The 15,972-nt window shown below is 38.8% G+C and overlaps 1 protein-coding gene and 1 long non-coding RNA gene across 2 annotated transcripts in view; both read left to right on the top strand.

Moving 5' to 3' along the window:
• Positions 1-15,972, top strand: part of MOSPD2 (motile sperm domain containing 2) — a 180,116-nt gene that overhangs the window by 123,800 nt on the left and 40,344 nt on the right. The window contains exon 10 of the mRNA XM_073616949.1: positions 15,786-15,898. Coding sequence (XP_073473050.1) covers positions 15,786-15,898 — 113 coding nt within the window. The remainder of the gene's footprint in view (positions 1-15,785; positions 15,899-15,972) is intronic.
• Positions 873-12,763, top strand: LOC141129135 (uncharacterized). Its single transcript, XR_012241773.1, has 3 exons — positions 873-1,635; positions 1,733-1,837; positions 6,409-12,763. It is a non-coding gene; the product is annotated as an uncharacterized lncRNA (long non-coding RNA).

Here is a 15,972-nt window from a genome sequence, read left to right as displayed (position 1 = left end):
ATGCCTGAATATCACAAAGATGAATCCTTCAATGGAACGGCCCCAATCAGTGGATCAGCCAACTAAATATTGGTTCATGAATCAAAAAGAGAAGAGAGAACTCCTCATGGTGTAGCTATTTTATTTATCATAAAAACGTATACACTTACAGTTGAGTAAACGTCGAACAGCCCATAGACAAAGGCAGGCACATATACACATTCTAAGACCTACAAAGAATTTAAAGTATATTGTCATCGTATGACAGAGCATGATCTGAATTGCTAGGGAGCTGTAATATATAAAAAAAAGTTTCTCATCATTTACGCAATGACTGTCATTTCTAGAGAATATTTTTTACAGCCGAGATAATCACTGTATTTAAATGGCTTTCCAATTCTATATAAGTGGCAGGTGGTATGGTTATATTAGCAGAAAGGATGTGACATTCCCCAAATTGATCATGTCATATCAGATTGACAGCTATTCTAAAGCAAAAGAGGAGTATCTTGATATTATGTGCAACCAAAGTATCAATTTCAAAATTATATCAGTATTACACACAAAAGCGAACACAAGTGTTTTATGCATTTATTTTTATTTTTTTAATGCAATTGGAATAAAAGTAACTAAAATCTTCTTTTAATTATCTCCATTAACCTTTCTGCGTTGCTTTTGAGGATTACCTTTTAATAGATACACTAATGCAAAACTTTTACTCTTATTAAAATCTAATTTTCAGTTGTGCCGTTGACCTCCACAGCAAACTTATTATAATTTAAATAACATATAGCAATTTTCTATTATCCAGTACTTGTCTAAGTTTTTGTTCACTAATGCAGTAATAAAAATCAATTTTGTTGGACTAACGGTTTAATAGTAATTAAAGAACAGCTCCAAGCAAATATATAAACCAGACTTTGGTTCACTTTTGTGTCCCTTATTTATTTTGGGATTCAGCAAGAATACTTATCCTTTTTTATTGAGTTGACAAACAACAAAATAGGCTTGCATTGAGCATAATTGCTGTGCAAGGTGGTGCTCTGACGCCTCATGTTGAGAAGAGCCCTTGGGTGTCCATCTCCTGTCTGCTATTACCAGTAAACACCCCACACTGATGATGGAGTACGGAGCAGTTTGAATAAATTAAGGCTACTATAATGTTTCCCTCCTTATGCTGTGCAGTATTTAGTGCAACAGCTTGGCGTTGATTACATTAGTATGTGCATTTATAAACATATATGGGTAAGATGTCCTTATCTATATATTTAGCCATTTGGCTGGAGTTGACCTTTAATTTACATGTTTTTGAAATGCAAATACGTTTTGACATGATTCTGTTTTGTCTGACTTTGGATAATCTCATCATGCTGTCTCTCCCTCTCTACGAGGAAGGCTAGTTATTTTTATAAAGTGAAGTTGCTACTGAAATATTGAAAGTGCGTCGTCAAGAGGTCAGGAAGACTGCTGGTGAAGGCAAGAGTTTAAAAGAACGCTACGCTTTAGTTTCATTCGTACTTTACTCCCTGGTGTAAGCCTGCTACGCCTAACATTGACCCTGCACTGCCCTGTTCAATCTCTTCTTTATCTACTTCTTCGTCTTTACTTGTTAACCGACAATGAAGAGTGGAATGTAGTCCTTTCGTGGACCAAACTGTAAGTCTACAGAAAATTGCTTTAAATATTTTTTGTTAGCTTTTCTCATCTTCAGGAATTATGGAGTCCTTTTTTATTAACGTTTTTGTTATTACAGGCACAGAATATCAAACATGCCAGCAGTGCGTCTGACGGTTTGCAAGAAGAGGAACTGCGCAGTGGGAAGTGTCACAAGGGCAGCATGTGAGGATGAATTGTGATGGTAATGACTCAGCCTGAAAATATATTCTCAGTCAACTAAAAGAAAGCTTTCAGTTGATGTAGCAATGTACTACCTATGACCTGATATACACTAGATAGTGAAAGCAGAAGTATGGCAAGGATGGTCCGACGCTTGCACTTTAGATAGTGAAGAGAAATATATAATGTATTCGTTTACAGAGATTGATTTGTTAAACTGATAGAAAATTCCCGAAAGAGATTAATATGTTCATAGATTCCATATAGTACTTGAGACCATGCTGGAAATGATAATTGCTTCATAGCTTACATTTATACATTTCTGTTAGCGGCCATTTCAGGGTAGGGGATGCTGCTGTTTCCTTCATTGATAATACTGGACGGGGAATTTACTACAAATAAACAAAATTTGGCTCCAGTCTATTTCTTGCTCTGTCCCTCTTCACACAAATGGGATTTGTCCCCAACACAGCCCACATCACTATCAAAAGGAAACCGCAGCCCACATATAAATGTGTCCAGTTGGTCCTCTTCAGATGTTCATATGACATCTTAAGTACTAGGTCAAAGGCAGCGAGTTTGTTTAGGAGATTGGTTGAGTCTTGAATGTAGCTGGGTTTTTACAGACTAGAGGTTGTAGGATATTTTTCACCCAGCCTGAAACATTTTCATTGATGGTTGCTTTACCCGAGATTATCAGTCTGCCTAAGTTTGCCTCTTTATGGATTTTGGGAACCAATTTAGAAACAGCCCACCTTAAGTTTGGGTTCCTTCCAGGTCTAGGGGTCCAGATGATTTTTTTTTTTTATTTTTTTTTTTTTAGAATTGTATTTTTAATTTGGCTGTGTTGTGGTCTGGCTTCTCATGGAAGTATTCTTTAATCCATAATTGTCTAAAGAATTCCTGCATGTCACTGCATACTGTAGATTGATTTTGTCTATGGATTTTGCTAGGCAGAATATAGGTCCTTTTGAAAAGTATAGCTATTTCGATTTCCGTAGGTGTGTAAAAGAAGGGACCCTAAACAAGGTGGCAGGTTTAATGTTGACACTGGTTGTATTTTATTGGTTCTTTGGACATCTGAAAGGACTCATCCTTTTTTTTTATTTTTTTTTTTATTTTTTATTTTTTCATTACATACTGTAGTTATATTCCATTGCCCCTCGGTGTGTATAAATGTGTTGGTTTCAGAAACATTTTCAGATTCCTGTTCGTTCTAACAAAGGATTTAAGCTATTGTTATAGACTTGGGCAATAAAGGGTTGAAGAATAAGTTCACCTTTTAAAAAAATAAAAAATGCAAAAAGTAAACCTAAGTAAATCCTTATAGCAGTTATATCTCTACCTTTTATTTTAAAGGTTGCTCTTAACATAGTTCTCTACCTCCCAGGGGTAACCAACATAGAAAATGATATACAGCATAAATTGTCTGGGTTAACTCGTCAGTACATCTGGTTTTGGCCATTCTGTTTGAACTTGTATTTCAGTTTAGTGCTCTTCGTGAACTAGTGAGAAGTTTATTTGCATTTAGAACCCTAATTTTCAAGTTTGGTTTTGACATGGCTTTTATAAATGTAATGTGTCGTGCTTACTCATGTCTTAAATTGCATTTTTCTCCTTGAATGATTTACTTAGAGCCCCAGTAACAAATGCAGCATCATTTCTTCTCTTGTGACATTGTAGGTCCCAAATACACTGAAGTTGGCGTTTAGTATCGTTCTGGCTGATTGAGAGGGCTTTGTAATCCATCATCTGAACCCATTATACAGCCCCAATTCCAAAAAAGTTAGGATGCTGTGTAAAATGTACATAAAAACAGAATGCAGTGATTTGAAAATCTCATTTTATTCACAATAGAAAATATATCAAATGTTTAAACGAACATGTACCATTTTAAGAAAAAAAAAATAGGTAATTATAATGATGGCAGCAACACATCCTAAAAAAGTTGGGACAGGACCATGTTTACCACAGTGTAGCATCCCCTCTTCCTTTAACCACTTCAATACAGGGCATTTTCACCCCCTTCGTGCCCAGGCCAATTTTCAGCTTTCAGCGTTGTCACACTTTGAATGCCAATTGCACGGTCATACAACAGTGTACCCATATGACATTTTGATAATTTTTTTCCCACAAATAGAGCTTTCTTTTGGTGGTATTTGATCACCTCTGCGGTTTTTATTTTTTGCGCCATAAACAAAAAAAAATGAAAATTTTGAAAAAAAAACACAATTTTTTACTTTTTGCTATAATACATATCCCAATAAAAAAAAAAAAAAAAAAACATTTTTTTCCTCCGTTTAGGCCGATATGTATTCTTCTACATATTTTTGTTAAAAAAAATGCAATAAGGGTATATTGATTGGCTTGCGCAAAAGTTATAGCACCTACAAAATAGGGGATATATTTATGGCATTTTTTTTTTTTGTTACTAGTACTGACAGCGATCTGCGTCAGGACTGCGATATTGCGGCGGACAGATCGGACAGTTTTGACACTATTTTGGGACCACTCACATTTATACAGGGAACAGTGCTATAAAAATGCACTGATTACTATATAAATGTCACAGGCAGGGAAGAGGTTAACACTAGGGGGCGCTCAAGGCTTTAAATGTGTTACCTAGGGAGTGATTCTAACTGTGGGGGGAGGGGACTGACTGGGGGAGGTGACCGATCGATGTTCCTCTGTAATGGGAACACACGATCGGTCTCCTCTCCCCTGACAGGACGTGGATTTTTGTGTTTACACACACAGATTCACCCGCCTGTTCTGTGACAAGCAATCGCGGGTGCCCGGCGGACATCGCGGCCGCCAGGCAAGCGCACCGGCTCCTGAGTGACGCGGCAGGCACCCGCGCCCCCTAGCGGCCGGGAAGCCAAGGACATCATATGACGGCCGCCCAGGATATGAGAGACACCTTGCGGCCGTCATTTGACTATACGCGGGGCGGAAACAGGTTAAAGCCCAACTCCGGACAAAAAAAAAAATATTCCCATGGAATGGGGCTGTGCCCATACTGCATGGGTTATTTGCTTGGTTTTTTTTTTCATGGGGAGAGTGAAGATATACTTAGTCCTCCTAACACAAGACCGGTTCCTTTGGCTCTTGCTTCCTTGTGGTTTAGCAGTCTTGCGCACTGGACTGTTATTGACGTCATCACACCCAAATCTCCGTAGACCAGGAACAGTCCTCCGCTGGACCGTGAGGGAGTGCTGTTTTTTGAAGGATAAGATGAGTATAAGCTTTCTGCTCACCCCTAGACAAAACAATTAGTTGACCCATGCAGTGTGGGCACAGCCCCACTGCATGGGATAAAACATTTTTGGCCCAGAGTTGGGCTTTAACAATGCTTTGTATATGTCTGGCAAGTGAGGAGACCAGTTGGTGTTTTGGGAGAGGAATGTTGTCCCATCCTTGCCTCATATAGAGGTTCTAACTGCTCAACAGTCCTGGATCGTCTTTTTTCGTATTTTTCGTTTTATGATGGGCCAAATATTTTCAATTGGTGAAAAGTCTGAACTGCAGGCAGGCCAGTTAAGCACTCGGACTCTTCTACTACAAAGTCATACTGTCGTCATACATGCAGTATGCGGTTTAGCATTGTCGTTCTGAAATAAGCATGCCCTTATTTGAAAAAGACGTTGCCTGGGTGGGAGTATATGCTGCTCTAATATCTGGCTATATCTTTCAGCGTTGATGGTGCCTGCCCATTCCATCTGCACTAATGCGCTCTCATACCATCAGAGATGCAGGCTTTTAATTGCTGATAAAAATTCCAGAAGGTCCCTCTCCTCTTTAATGCGGAGGATGAATGCCAAAAAAGGACATCAAATTTTGATTCATCTGATAACAGAACAGTTATCCACTTTGCAGCAGACCATTTTAAATGAACCTTGGCCCAGAGAAGACCGCAGTGTTTCTGGATCATGTTCAAATAAGGCTTCTTCTTTGCATGATAGAGTTTTTCTTTGCATTTTTGGATGACACTGCGAACTGTGTTCAGACAGTGATTTTTGGAAAGTATTCCTGAGATTATGCAGTGATGTCCATCACAGAACCATGCCTGTTTTTAATGCAGTGCTGTCTGAGGACCTCAATATCAAGGGCATCAAATATTGCGTTTTGGCCTTGTCCTTTACACACAGAGATTACTCCAAATTCTTGAAATCTTTTGATATTATGCACTGTAGAAAGAACATTTTGAAATGGTTTGACAATTTTTAGACCCGGCTTTTCACAGATGAAAAGGTGAACCTCTGCCCATCATTACATCTGAGACACTCTGACTCTCTAAGATGCTCTTTTTATACCCAATCTTGTTACTGACCTGTTGCCAATGAACCTAATTAGTTGTAAAATGTTCTTCCAGCTCCTCCCTTGTTGGTACTTATTGCTTTGCCATCTTTTTGTTGCCCTGTCCCAAATTTTGAGATGTGTTGATGCCATCTGTTTCAAAATTGTCTTTTTTTTTTTCTTAAAATGCTGATTGGTTACTATGCCTAGCTGTTCAAGATTTTGCCTGCTCCAGTTTTAGCAATTCCCATTTTATGTTTTTTTTTTTCATTTTTACGTCTATTTCTTTCATTACAGAGTGAAGATTCTTCCTGCTTCTTTGAGCCAATGATGAAACGGCCAGCTATAATCACTCTTTTTGAATGATTTTCCTTCAGTGTCACTGAACATTTCTGTTACAGTCACTTTATCTTTCTATATTTTTCTACCTATACTGGTTTTGACATTTTAACAGTAGTTTAGGGTAAAAGCTGCATGAAGAAAGGATAATTACCAGAATATGACATTTAAATACTCTTGCTTTGTGATGAGGCAATGATGTGCATTTAGACATCTCTTATTTAGCCCTGGTTCACATTGATGCGTTTTCAGATGCGATTTTACATGTCAAATCGCATGTCAAATCGGCGGCAATTGCCAGCAATGGCACCGTTCTAATAGTTGCGACGCTGCATTTGCGGCGCCGCACCGATTTCAGAAAGTAGTTTCTGTACTACTTTTGGCAATTTCGGGGTGCGATTTCCATTGACATCTGTGCAGAAACCCGCACAGATGTCTGTGAAATCGCCGCCGAAATCGGGACTGACATGCAGGAGTGAAATCGTGCGAGTTCAGTTGAACTCGCATGACTTCATTCCCTCAGCTTAGTGTGAACCAGGGCTTAAAGCTGAACTTCAGAGAGTTGCCTAAAGCCACAGATGAAATCCAGCTATTTTACTTTTGTAATAGTGTGTAATTTATTGATGAGATTTACATACTCCTGCCAAACAGCATAGCCAGGACTGCACAGGGAAAGTGAAATTGTTCCTTGGCTCTCCCAGGATTGTCAATCGCCCCCACCACTTTTTTACTGACGGAGCACTTTTATTTTTTTAATCTCTTCAGCTCTGGAAGGTTTTCCCCCTTCATGACCAGGCCATATGGCACTGCGTTACTTTAACTGACAATTGCGCAGTCATGCGATGCTGTACCCAAATAAAATTGATGTCCTTTTTGTTCCCATAAATAGAGAGAAAGGTGTTTGATCACCTCTGCTGTTTTTTATTATTTGTGCTATAAACAAAAAAATACCGACAATTTCGAAAGAAAAACACATCCAATAAAAATATGAAAAGAAAAATCTAATTTCTTCATCAATTTAGATCAATATGTATTCTGCTACATATTTTTGGTAAAAAAAATCCCAATAAGCATATATTCATTGGTTTGTGCAAAAGTTATAGCATCTACAAACTATGGGATATATTTATGGAATTCTTTTATTTTTTTACTAGTAATGGCAGCGATCAGCGATTTTTTTTTTTTTTTTTTAGCAGGATTGCGACAGACAAATCTGACACTAAGTGACACTTTTTGGGGACCAGTGACACCAATACAGTGATCAGTGCTAAAAAAAATGCACTGTCACTGTACTAATGACACTGACAGGGAAGGGTTTAACAGCAGGGGCGATCAAAGGGTTAAATGTGTTCCCCTTAGAGTGCTTGCTAACTGTGGGGGGGGGGACGCATTGACTGAGGGAAGACAGAGATCTGTTTTCCTGCTTAGCAGAAACACAAGATCTCCATCTTCCCCACTGACAGAATGGCAATCTGCCTTGTTTACATAGGCAGACCGCCGTTCTGTCTGCCTCCAGAAGGATCAGCGGGTCCCAGCGAACATTGGGTCCGCCAGACCCGCTGATTGGCTCCCGCTGTGTCCGGTCATAGCGGGAGCGGGTGTCGCCAGCAGACCCGGCAGACGAAGTTGAGTACAGGTACTTGATTTTGCGCTGAAAGACCGTCCTGCTGCAGTAAATGTACATGGGGCGGTCCAGAAGAAGTTATGACAAACTTCTATTAGAATCTCTTAAACTTATAAGAGAATTGATACATTATATTATATGTACCCTATGCCGTGGTCCTTGTACCAACAAAGTACTTCTAATTACTGTACCACAAGTGATAATCTCACAGACACACAAACCTCAGGGCAAAGGATCACTTTGGATCTCAGGGCAAAGGATCACTTTTCAATTGCATACGTTTTTCTGCACACAGCCAGCTGCCAAATTTTCACCGACCGCTTCATCCGTTTATGGACTTTAGAAGACCGGGTATTTTTTACAAGCTGTTCCTGAAAATAAGGACAATTGACAACCCTGCTCTCTCCACCCTTTTGCATTCTTCTTGTTTAGCACATGAGCACTGCAGCACAGATACCTCTGCTTCTCCCTCTCCCGGTCTGAACTCTGTTGTATAGGGGATCGTAAGAGACTGATACTTGGCTAAACTCAGGAACTTACATTAGTTGCTTTAAAAAAATAAACTGATTATAATTGAACACATAACAGCATGGGTTTGTGGTTTAGCTTATGTTTTTTGTAATTGTCCTAAAAATTGCAGAACATACACTCAGGGTTAAATTAATTTCTTTTAAAGACTAAGTGCACTTTCCTTTTTGTCCCACTTTGTAAACTTAGTCACCCCACGTGACACATAACCCCACCTCACGTCTTCCCACATGCACACTTGCCTTGCACTGTACCTGTGCCTCCTGGGGTTGGTTTACATATAGTGAATATAAAAAGTCTACACACCCCTGTTAAAATGTCAGGTTTCTGTGATGTAAAAAAATGACACCAAAATAAATAATTTCAGAACTTTTTCCACCTTTAACCACTTAAGGACCGAGCCTCTTTATTAGATGTGGTGTTTTCAAGTTAAAAACATTTTTTTTTGCTAGAAAATTACTTAGAACCCCCAAACATTATACATTTTTTCTCTAACACCCTAGAGAATAAAATGGCGGTCATTGCAATACTTTCTGTCACACCGTATTTGCGCAGAGGTCTTACAAGTGCACTTTTTTTGGAAAAAATACACTTTTTATTAAAAGTAAAAAATAAGACAACAGTAAAGTTAGCCCAATTTTTTTTTAAATTGTGAAAGATAATGTTACGCTGAGTAAATTGATACCCAACATGTCACGCTTCAAAATTGCACCCGCTCGTGGAATGGCAACAAACTTTTACCCTTAAAAATCTCCATAGGCGATGTTTAAAAAATTCTACAGGTTGCATGTTTTGCGTTAGAGGAGGTCTAGGGCAAGAATTATTGCTCTCATTCTACTGATCGCGGTGATACCTCACATATGTGGTTTGAACACCGTTTTCATATATGAGCGCTACTCACATATGCGTTCACTTCTGCACGCAAGCTCCATGGGACGGGGCGCGTTTAAAATTTTTTTATTTATTTTACCTTTTTGTTTTTTATTTTTACTGTTTTAAAAAAAAATGTGTCACTTTTATTTTTTTTACAAGGAATGTAAACATCCCTTGTAATAGAAAAAAGCATGACAGGACCTCTTAAATATGAGATCTGGGGAGATCTGGGGTCAAAAAGACCTCAGATCTCATATTTACACTAAAATGCAATAAAAAGAAAAAAAATTGTCATTTAAAAAAAATGGCCCTTTAAGAGCTATGGGCGGAAGTGACATTTTGACGTTGCTTCCGCCCTGCAATGTCATGGAGACGGGTGGGGGTCATCTTCTCACTCGTCTCCATGTCTAGCCAGGAGAAGGACCGGATCCCCTCCTCCGCTGCCGACGGCTCTGGTAAGTGTCGGAGGGCACCGGAGCGTGATGGGGGGGTCCTCTCCCGCCGCCGAAAAAAGTGATCTTGCTGCGAATCCTGACACAGAGACCACTTTTATCTTGTAGCTGCTGCTGCCATAACAATGAAATCCGTGCTCAAAGTAAGGACGTATATTGGCGTTCGGCAAGTGGTTAATGTGACATATAAACTGTACAACTCAATTGAACAACAAACTGAAATCCTTTAGGTGGAGGGAAGTAAAAATAAAAATATGTTTGCATAAGTCTGCAACCCTTAAACTAATACCTTGTTGAAGCACCTTTTGATTTTATTACAGCACTCAGTCTTTTTGGATATGAGTCTATCAGCATGGCACTTCTTGACTTGGCAATATTTGCCCATTCTTCTTTGCAAAAACACTCCAAATCTGTCAGATTGCGGAGGCATCTCCTGTGCACAGCCCTCTTCAGATCACCCCACAGATTTTTAATCTGATTCAGGTCTGGGCCATTCCAAAACTTTAATCTTCTTCTGGTGAAGTCATTCCTTTGTTGATTTGGATGTATGCGTCGGGTCGCTGTCATGCTGAAAGATGACGTTTCTCTTCATATTCAGCTTTCTAGCAGGAGCCTGAAGGTTTTGTGCCAATATTGACTGGTATTTGGAACTGTTCATAATTCCCTCTACCTTCACTAAGGCCCCTGTTCCAGCTGAACTAAAACAGCCCCAAAGCATGATGCACCACCATGCTTCACTGTGAGTATGGTGTTCTTTTTGGTGATGTGCAGTGTTGTTTTTGCGCCAAACATATCTTGGAATCGTGGCCAAAATGTTCAACCTTGGTTTCATTAGACCATAACACATTTTCCCATATGCTTTTGGGAGACTTCAGATGTGTTTTTGCAAAATTTAGCCACTCGGAACGTGGATGTTTTTCTTTGCCACTCTACCCCATAGCCCAGACATATGTAGAATACGGGAGATTGTTTTCAAATGTACCACACAGCCAGTACTTGCCAGATTTTCCTGCAGCTTCTTTAATGTTGCTGTGTAGCCTCCCTGACCAGTTTTCTTCTCTTCTTTTCATCAATTTTGGAGGGACGTCCAGTTCATGGTATTGTCACTGTTGTGCCAAATTTTCTCCACTTGATGACGACTGTCTATGCTGTGTTCCATGGTATATATAATGCCTTTGAAATTCTTTTGTACCTTTCTCCTGACTGATACCTTTTAACAATGAGATCCTTCTGATGCTTTGGAAGCTCTCTGCGGACCATGGCTTTTGCTGTAGGATGCGACTAAAAAAATGTCAGGAAAGACCTATTAGAATAGCTGAACTTTATTTGGGGTTAATCAGAAGCACATTAAATGATGGCAGGTTTGTACTGACTCCTATTTAACATGAGTTTGAATGTGATTGCTTAATTCTGAACACGGCTACATCGCCAGTTATGAGGGTGTGCACACTTATGTAACCAAGTTTGTTTAGTTTTTTTTTTTTACGTCACCCCACCCCCCCTAAAAGATTTCAGTTTATTTTTCAATATTTGTACAGTTTATAGGTCACGTTAAAGGTAGAAAAAGTTCTGAAATTATTTATCTTCGTCTAATTTTTTTTACATCACAGAAACCTGACATTTTAACAGGGTTATTTATTTATTTCAGGTACTTACAGTGGATATAAAAAGTCTACACACCCAACATTTAACACTAGCCCTCAAACCCTAACATGCGACTTTGAACACATAAAGGTTCCTGCACTACATTGATGCCACTTTAATACGAATTTATACTCTGGTACTTAAGTAGCATCAAAGTCGCACTACATGAACAGAACTGTCATACTTTCCTATTAGCCAAAAAACCTTGTCTCATTTTTTTTTTTCATTACAGAAACTTGACATTTTAACAGGGGTGTGTAGACTTTTTAAATCCACTGTAGCTCCACCAGTCTTCTGTGTTCTGGTTGTTCCTGTACAGTAGCTACCCTTGGGGTTCTATGGGACCTTCTCCCAAGTGTTTGTGCCTGTGGACGGTAAAATGGTTACTTTGTTTGAAAACCTTTAAATACACTGAACAATGGGAACTGTTCCAACTGCAAGATTTAAATAGGTTGGGTGTGCTATTAGGAGAGGGGGTTGGAGAGGGAACGGAATTTTTACCTGCCACTGTCTTTCTGGTGGGAAATACTAGCACATAGATCAGGCCTATATTTTGCATTCATGCTGCCAAACATAAATACACCTTTTCATACAGGCTATATCTTTTAAATAGGCTAGGAACAGTTAAAACCACTATTGACCATTTAGGGAATGCATATAGGCCTTCCACAGTCTACAGCCTGAATGAGAAGAGAAAATGGCTGCACATTCCTTGTATACTCAGTCTTGTAACTCCTCTAATAGCCACAAAATCTCCCTCTGCTGTGCAGAGGAGTTTCTTTTTTTATGCTTAGGCCCTGTACACACAGGCAGAATGTCGGGAGACATTTGCCAGTTCAAAGAGAGCACTGATCGGAGTGTTCTGGCAGGGGGCTGTCCCACTGTCAGAACACAACAGCTCAGCAGAAGAGATCGCTGGACTAACCTTGCATGGTTAGTACATCGGCTCCGACCAAAGCTGTCAGTTTTTTGTAGCGTGTCAGTACAGGAGCTGTCAGTACAAACTGTAGTGTGTACCCAGCTTTAAGGAAGAGGCTGGAAAACCTAGAAAAGATTACAGCAGCCCTTTTCTTTTTCTTCAACTTCTGTTTTTGTACCAGGGACTCTTGAATGTCAACTAACAATACAATTAAAAATGTGTAATTTTTGTTTTTAATTTACTGCATTGCCAATAAAAACCTAACCCAAATTCCTCACTTGTCTCTTGGTCATCATTACAGTTTACAAAAAACTGAATAAAGTGTTCTTAAAATAAACCTTTAGGGTTGTAATATGAAATTGCCTTTGCCAACTTGCATTAAAAAAAAAAAAATATATATATATATATATATATATAATATATATATATATATATTGCCACCATTCTAATGCTGCCCTCAATACCTGTGAAGTAAAAAAATGCAGCCTGTTAAATCTGAAATGTCTGAACTTCCATCCCAGTGGCACACTAGTTAAACTATGATGAAGATTTCAGCTCTGCATAAGGTAGACATTTTACAAACAGAAGTAATGGTCCCAGAAGGTAGCTTGCAAATTCTGAAAGTTTGTTAAGATGAAAGGCATTTGCACATCATGATCATGATGCATCATGATTATGAGTTAAGCCGAAACCTGCTGCAAGTGCCTTTCTATCTTGATAAAACCTCCAGATTTGCAAGTAACCATGTACCACTCTGCCTCTGCAGCTCATTTTATCAGAGAACATTTTAAAAAAAAGTTTGGGAATTCTACTGTAAAGTGAAACTACACTCTCTATATATCTATATCTTTATCAACATTAACTATTTTTAATCCTTATGCTGCTGGCATTGGTAAATAGGATGGTATATTATGTTTGCTTTGTGGTTTCTGGCCTAGGCAAAAATGATGTCTTGCATCTCATAAGTCTTCATGGACAATCTCGAGGCACCCCATTCTAAAATGTGAAAAATAAAACAAATAGTTTTACATAACGCAACAATGTTCACTCACGTAGAACACCCAACATTAGAGGTGATTTGATCTTCTAATGCTAGCACTGGCTAGTATTCCAATGGTTCTCTTCTCCCTCACCCCATTGCTGAGCTAGAGGCAAACAAGGATGCTGTGCAGGTGCCTGCCATCCTCCTTATCAACCATTGATGTCATTGGTTGTTAGGATGCAGGTTGCTGGAAGGTTGTAATAGTGCACAGGCTTCATTCATGCGCTATACAAATTTTGGGCAATTTTAAAGCATTTTGCCAAGACATAACCGAAGAAACCTGAAGGGAACCCTGTTTGAAAATAGCTCAGTTATTTTATGCAACAGTAGCTTTCTGGAATTTTAAAGCCATATTAAACTCATTGATTTAAAGGTTTCCTAAAAACATTAAATTCAAGACATGCCATGAATGATAACTGTTGCATTTGCTTGTGCTCTCAACCCAATTGTCAAGCCATGAAATGGCTTGTGTCATAACTGATCACATGTACAGCACCTGCAGATCAATTAGAAGTTAATATGGCAGCTTCTTTAGCTGTAATGACTGTGAGGGTTTAGTTCCACTTTAAGATGCATTAGGAGGTGGTAAGACAAAGCAAGTAAATTGAGGGATCAATAGGCATCTTGATTTTGTAAAAGATTACAGAGTCTATACCACATGCCAGAATGGTTGTATTTTAGGGCAGGCCAAAAGTATATGAAATAAAATCCCAGTTTGTGTAAGGCATTTCTAGCATTAATCTTGGATGAATAGATTGGTAGAACTGAGGGTGTGTAAACTGTAAAACTGAGGTATGATACCAGTGGTAAAGTATTTTTGCATTCCCATGTTGACAGCTAGCAGCCAACACTGTATGTCGACTGTTGCTGAGGGCTTCTGTGCTCACTGACAATCGGGAGCCAAAGTGGTTCACAGTAATGTGATTACTATGTAAGTTAAAACATACTTGAAGTTCATTTACAAAACTAAAACCTCACCCTGCAGATGCAACTAAACCATGAAAATGCTGGAGTCCCTCTGTTTAATTCTGTAAATTTGCATAATACAAATTTAAACTACTTATTCTCCTACACTCATTTAGCAGAGTTTTTTAAATGTATCAAGTATAAGCATTATACTGTATGTCCCTAAAAAAACAATTTAAACAAAGTAGGCAAATTTTTAGTTCAAGTGCGTCTACGTTAGCAGCAGCCCTTACTGCCCTCATTTGTTAAAGGTTGGCTGGAAGACAATGGGGTTCATTTACTAAAGGCAAATAGTCTGCACTTGCAAGAGCAGTTGCTCTAGATCTGAGGAGAACATGCAAGGAAAATAAATAACAGCATTTGCTTGAACATGATTGGATGATAGAAATCAGCAGAGCTTTCCCTCATTTCAGAGCTTTCAGGTATAGCACAACTGCACTGGCAGTACACTTGTAGTGCACAGACTATTTGCCTTTAGTAAATCAACCTCAATATGTTATGTCCTTAGCAGCTTTTTTAACCTTTAAAAGCACATGCCACTGCACCACAACTGGGGCAGTTGCATCACAACCCTGTTCATGTGACGGGAATAATTCTTGCCATGACATGTGTACAGCCCAGAGAAGCTGCATGTTCTTCTTTGGGTTGTGGTAAAACTGTGTTGCAACTGCCTGGAGAGAACAAGAATTAGGCCTTATAGTCAGATTAACGACCAAATTAACCTCAACATTAGTCATCAATGACCTAGTCACAAAATGATTAACTTTTCACTTCCTAAACCTCTCAACCCTGCTACATGCTCTTTATTTTAAATTGAGTAAATAGAAACGTTAGAATTGTGATCAGCTTCCACTTCTAATGGCTGTATCAGGTGAAATGGACCTGGGAACTGAAGTGTACAGATGTTACTACCAAAGACCTTGAGAGAAACAAAACCCGGTGGCTGACTTGGCTTGATGGCATCCATTCATAATTCAAGTATTTGCTGTATTTGCTTTTCTAAAACCTCATCAAAACATCCTCCGTAGGGTACATAAAAGAAAAGCTATTTTTTATCCTTGTGTCTACAGCTTAAAGAATCTGCTTTGTTCTGTGGTGCTCCCAAAAATTTGGTTGGTTAATCTTAATTGGCTGTTAGAACATGAATACTGTGTTAATGTCAAATTAACTACAAAATATCCTTAGTTCCTTTGAAACCTTATAACATTTTAATAACAATGCACAATTTTACTTTGATCATAGTGCTTTGTGATTGCATTAAACTTTGCGTCGTCTTCTGTATTGCAGATGACCTGCACTGAAGATCTTTTCAAACACGAGGATAGTGAAAAGACTGACTCAAAGCTGAAAAACAACAGGAAGATGTCAACGGTTTTTAAGGGACCTTTACTACACATTAGGTATGACAGAAGATCAGAGCTTAGAGAGTTTATAATTTACTCTCCTAAAATTTGGTCTTTGGGGACTGCGAAAC

Source organism: Aquarana catesbeiana, linkage group LG02 (assembly GCF_042186555.1).
Source record: "Aquarana catesbeiana isolate 2022-GZ linkage group LG02, ASM4218655v1, whole genome shotgun sequence".
Lineage (NCBI taxonomy): Eukaryota > Metazoa > Chordata > Amphibia > Anura > Ranidae > Aquarana > Aquarana catesbeiana.
The sequence above is the reverse complement of the archived record's forward strand: the minus strand, read 5'-3'. Positions and strand labels throughout refer to the sequence as shown.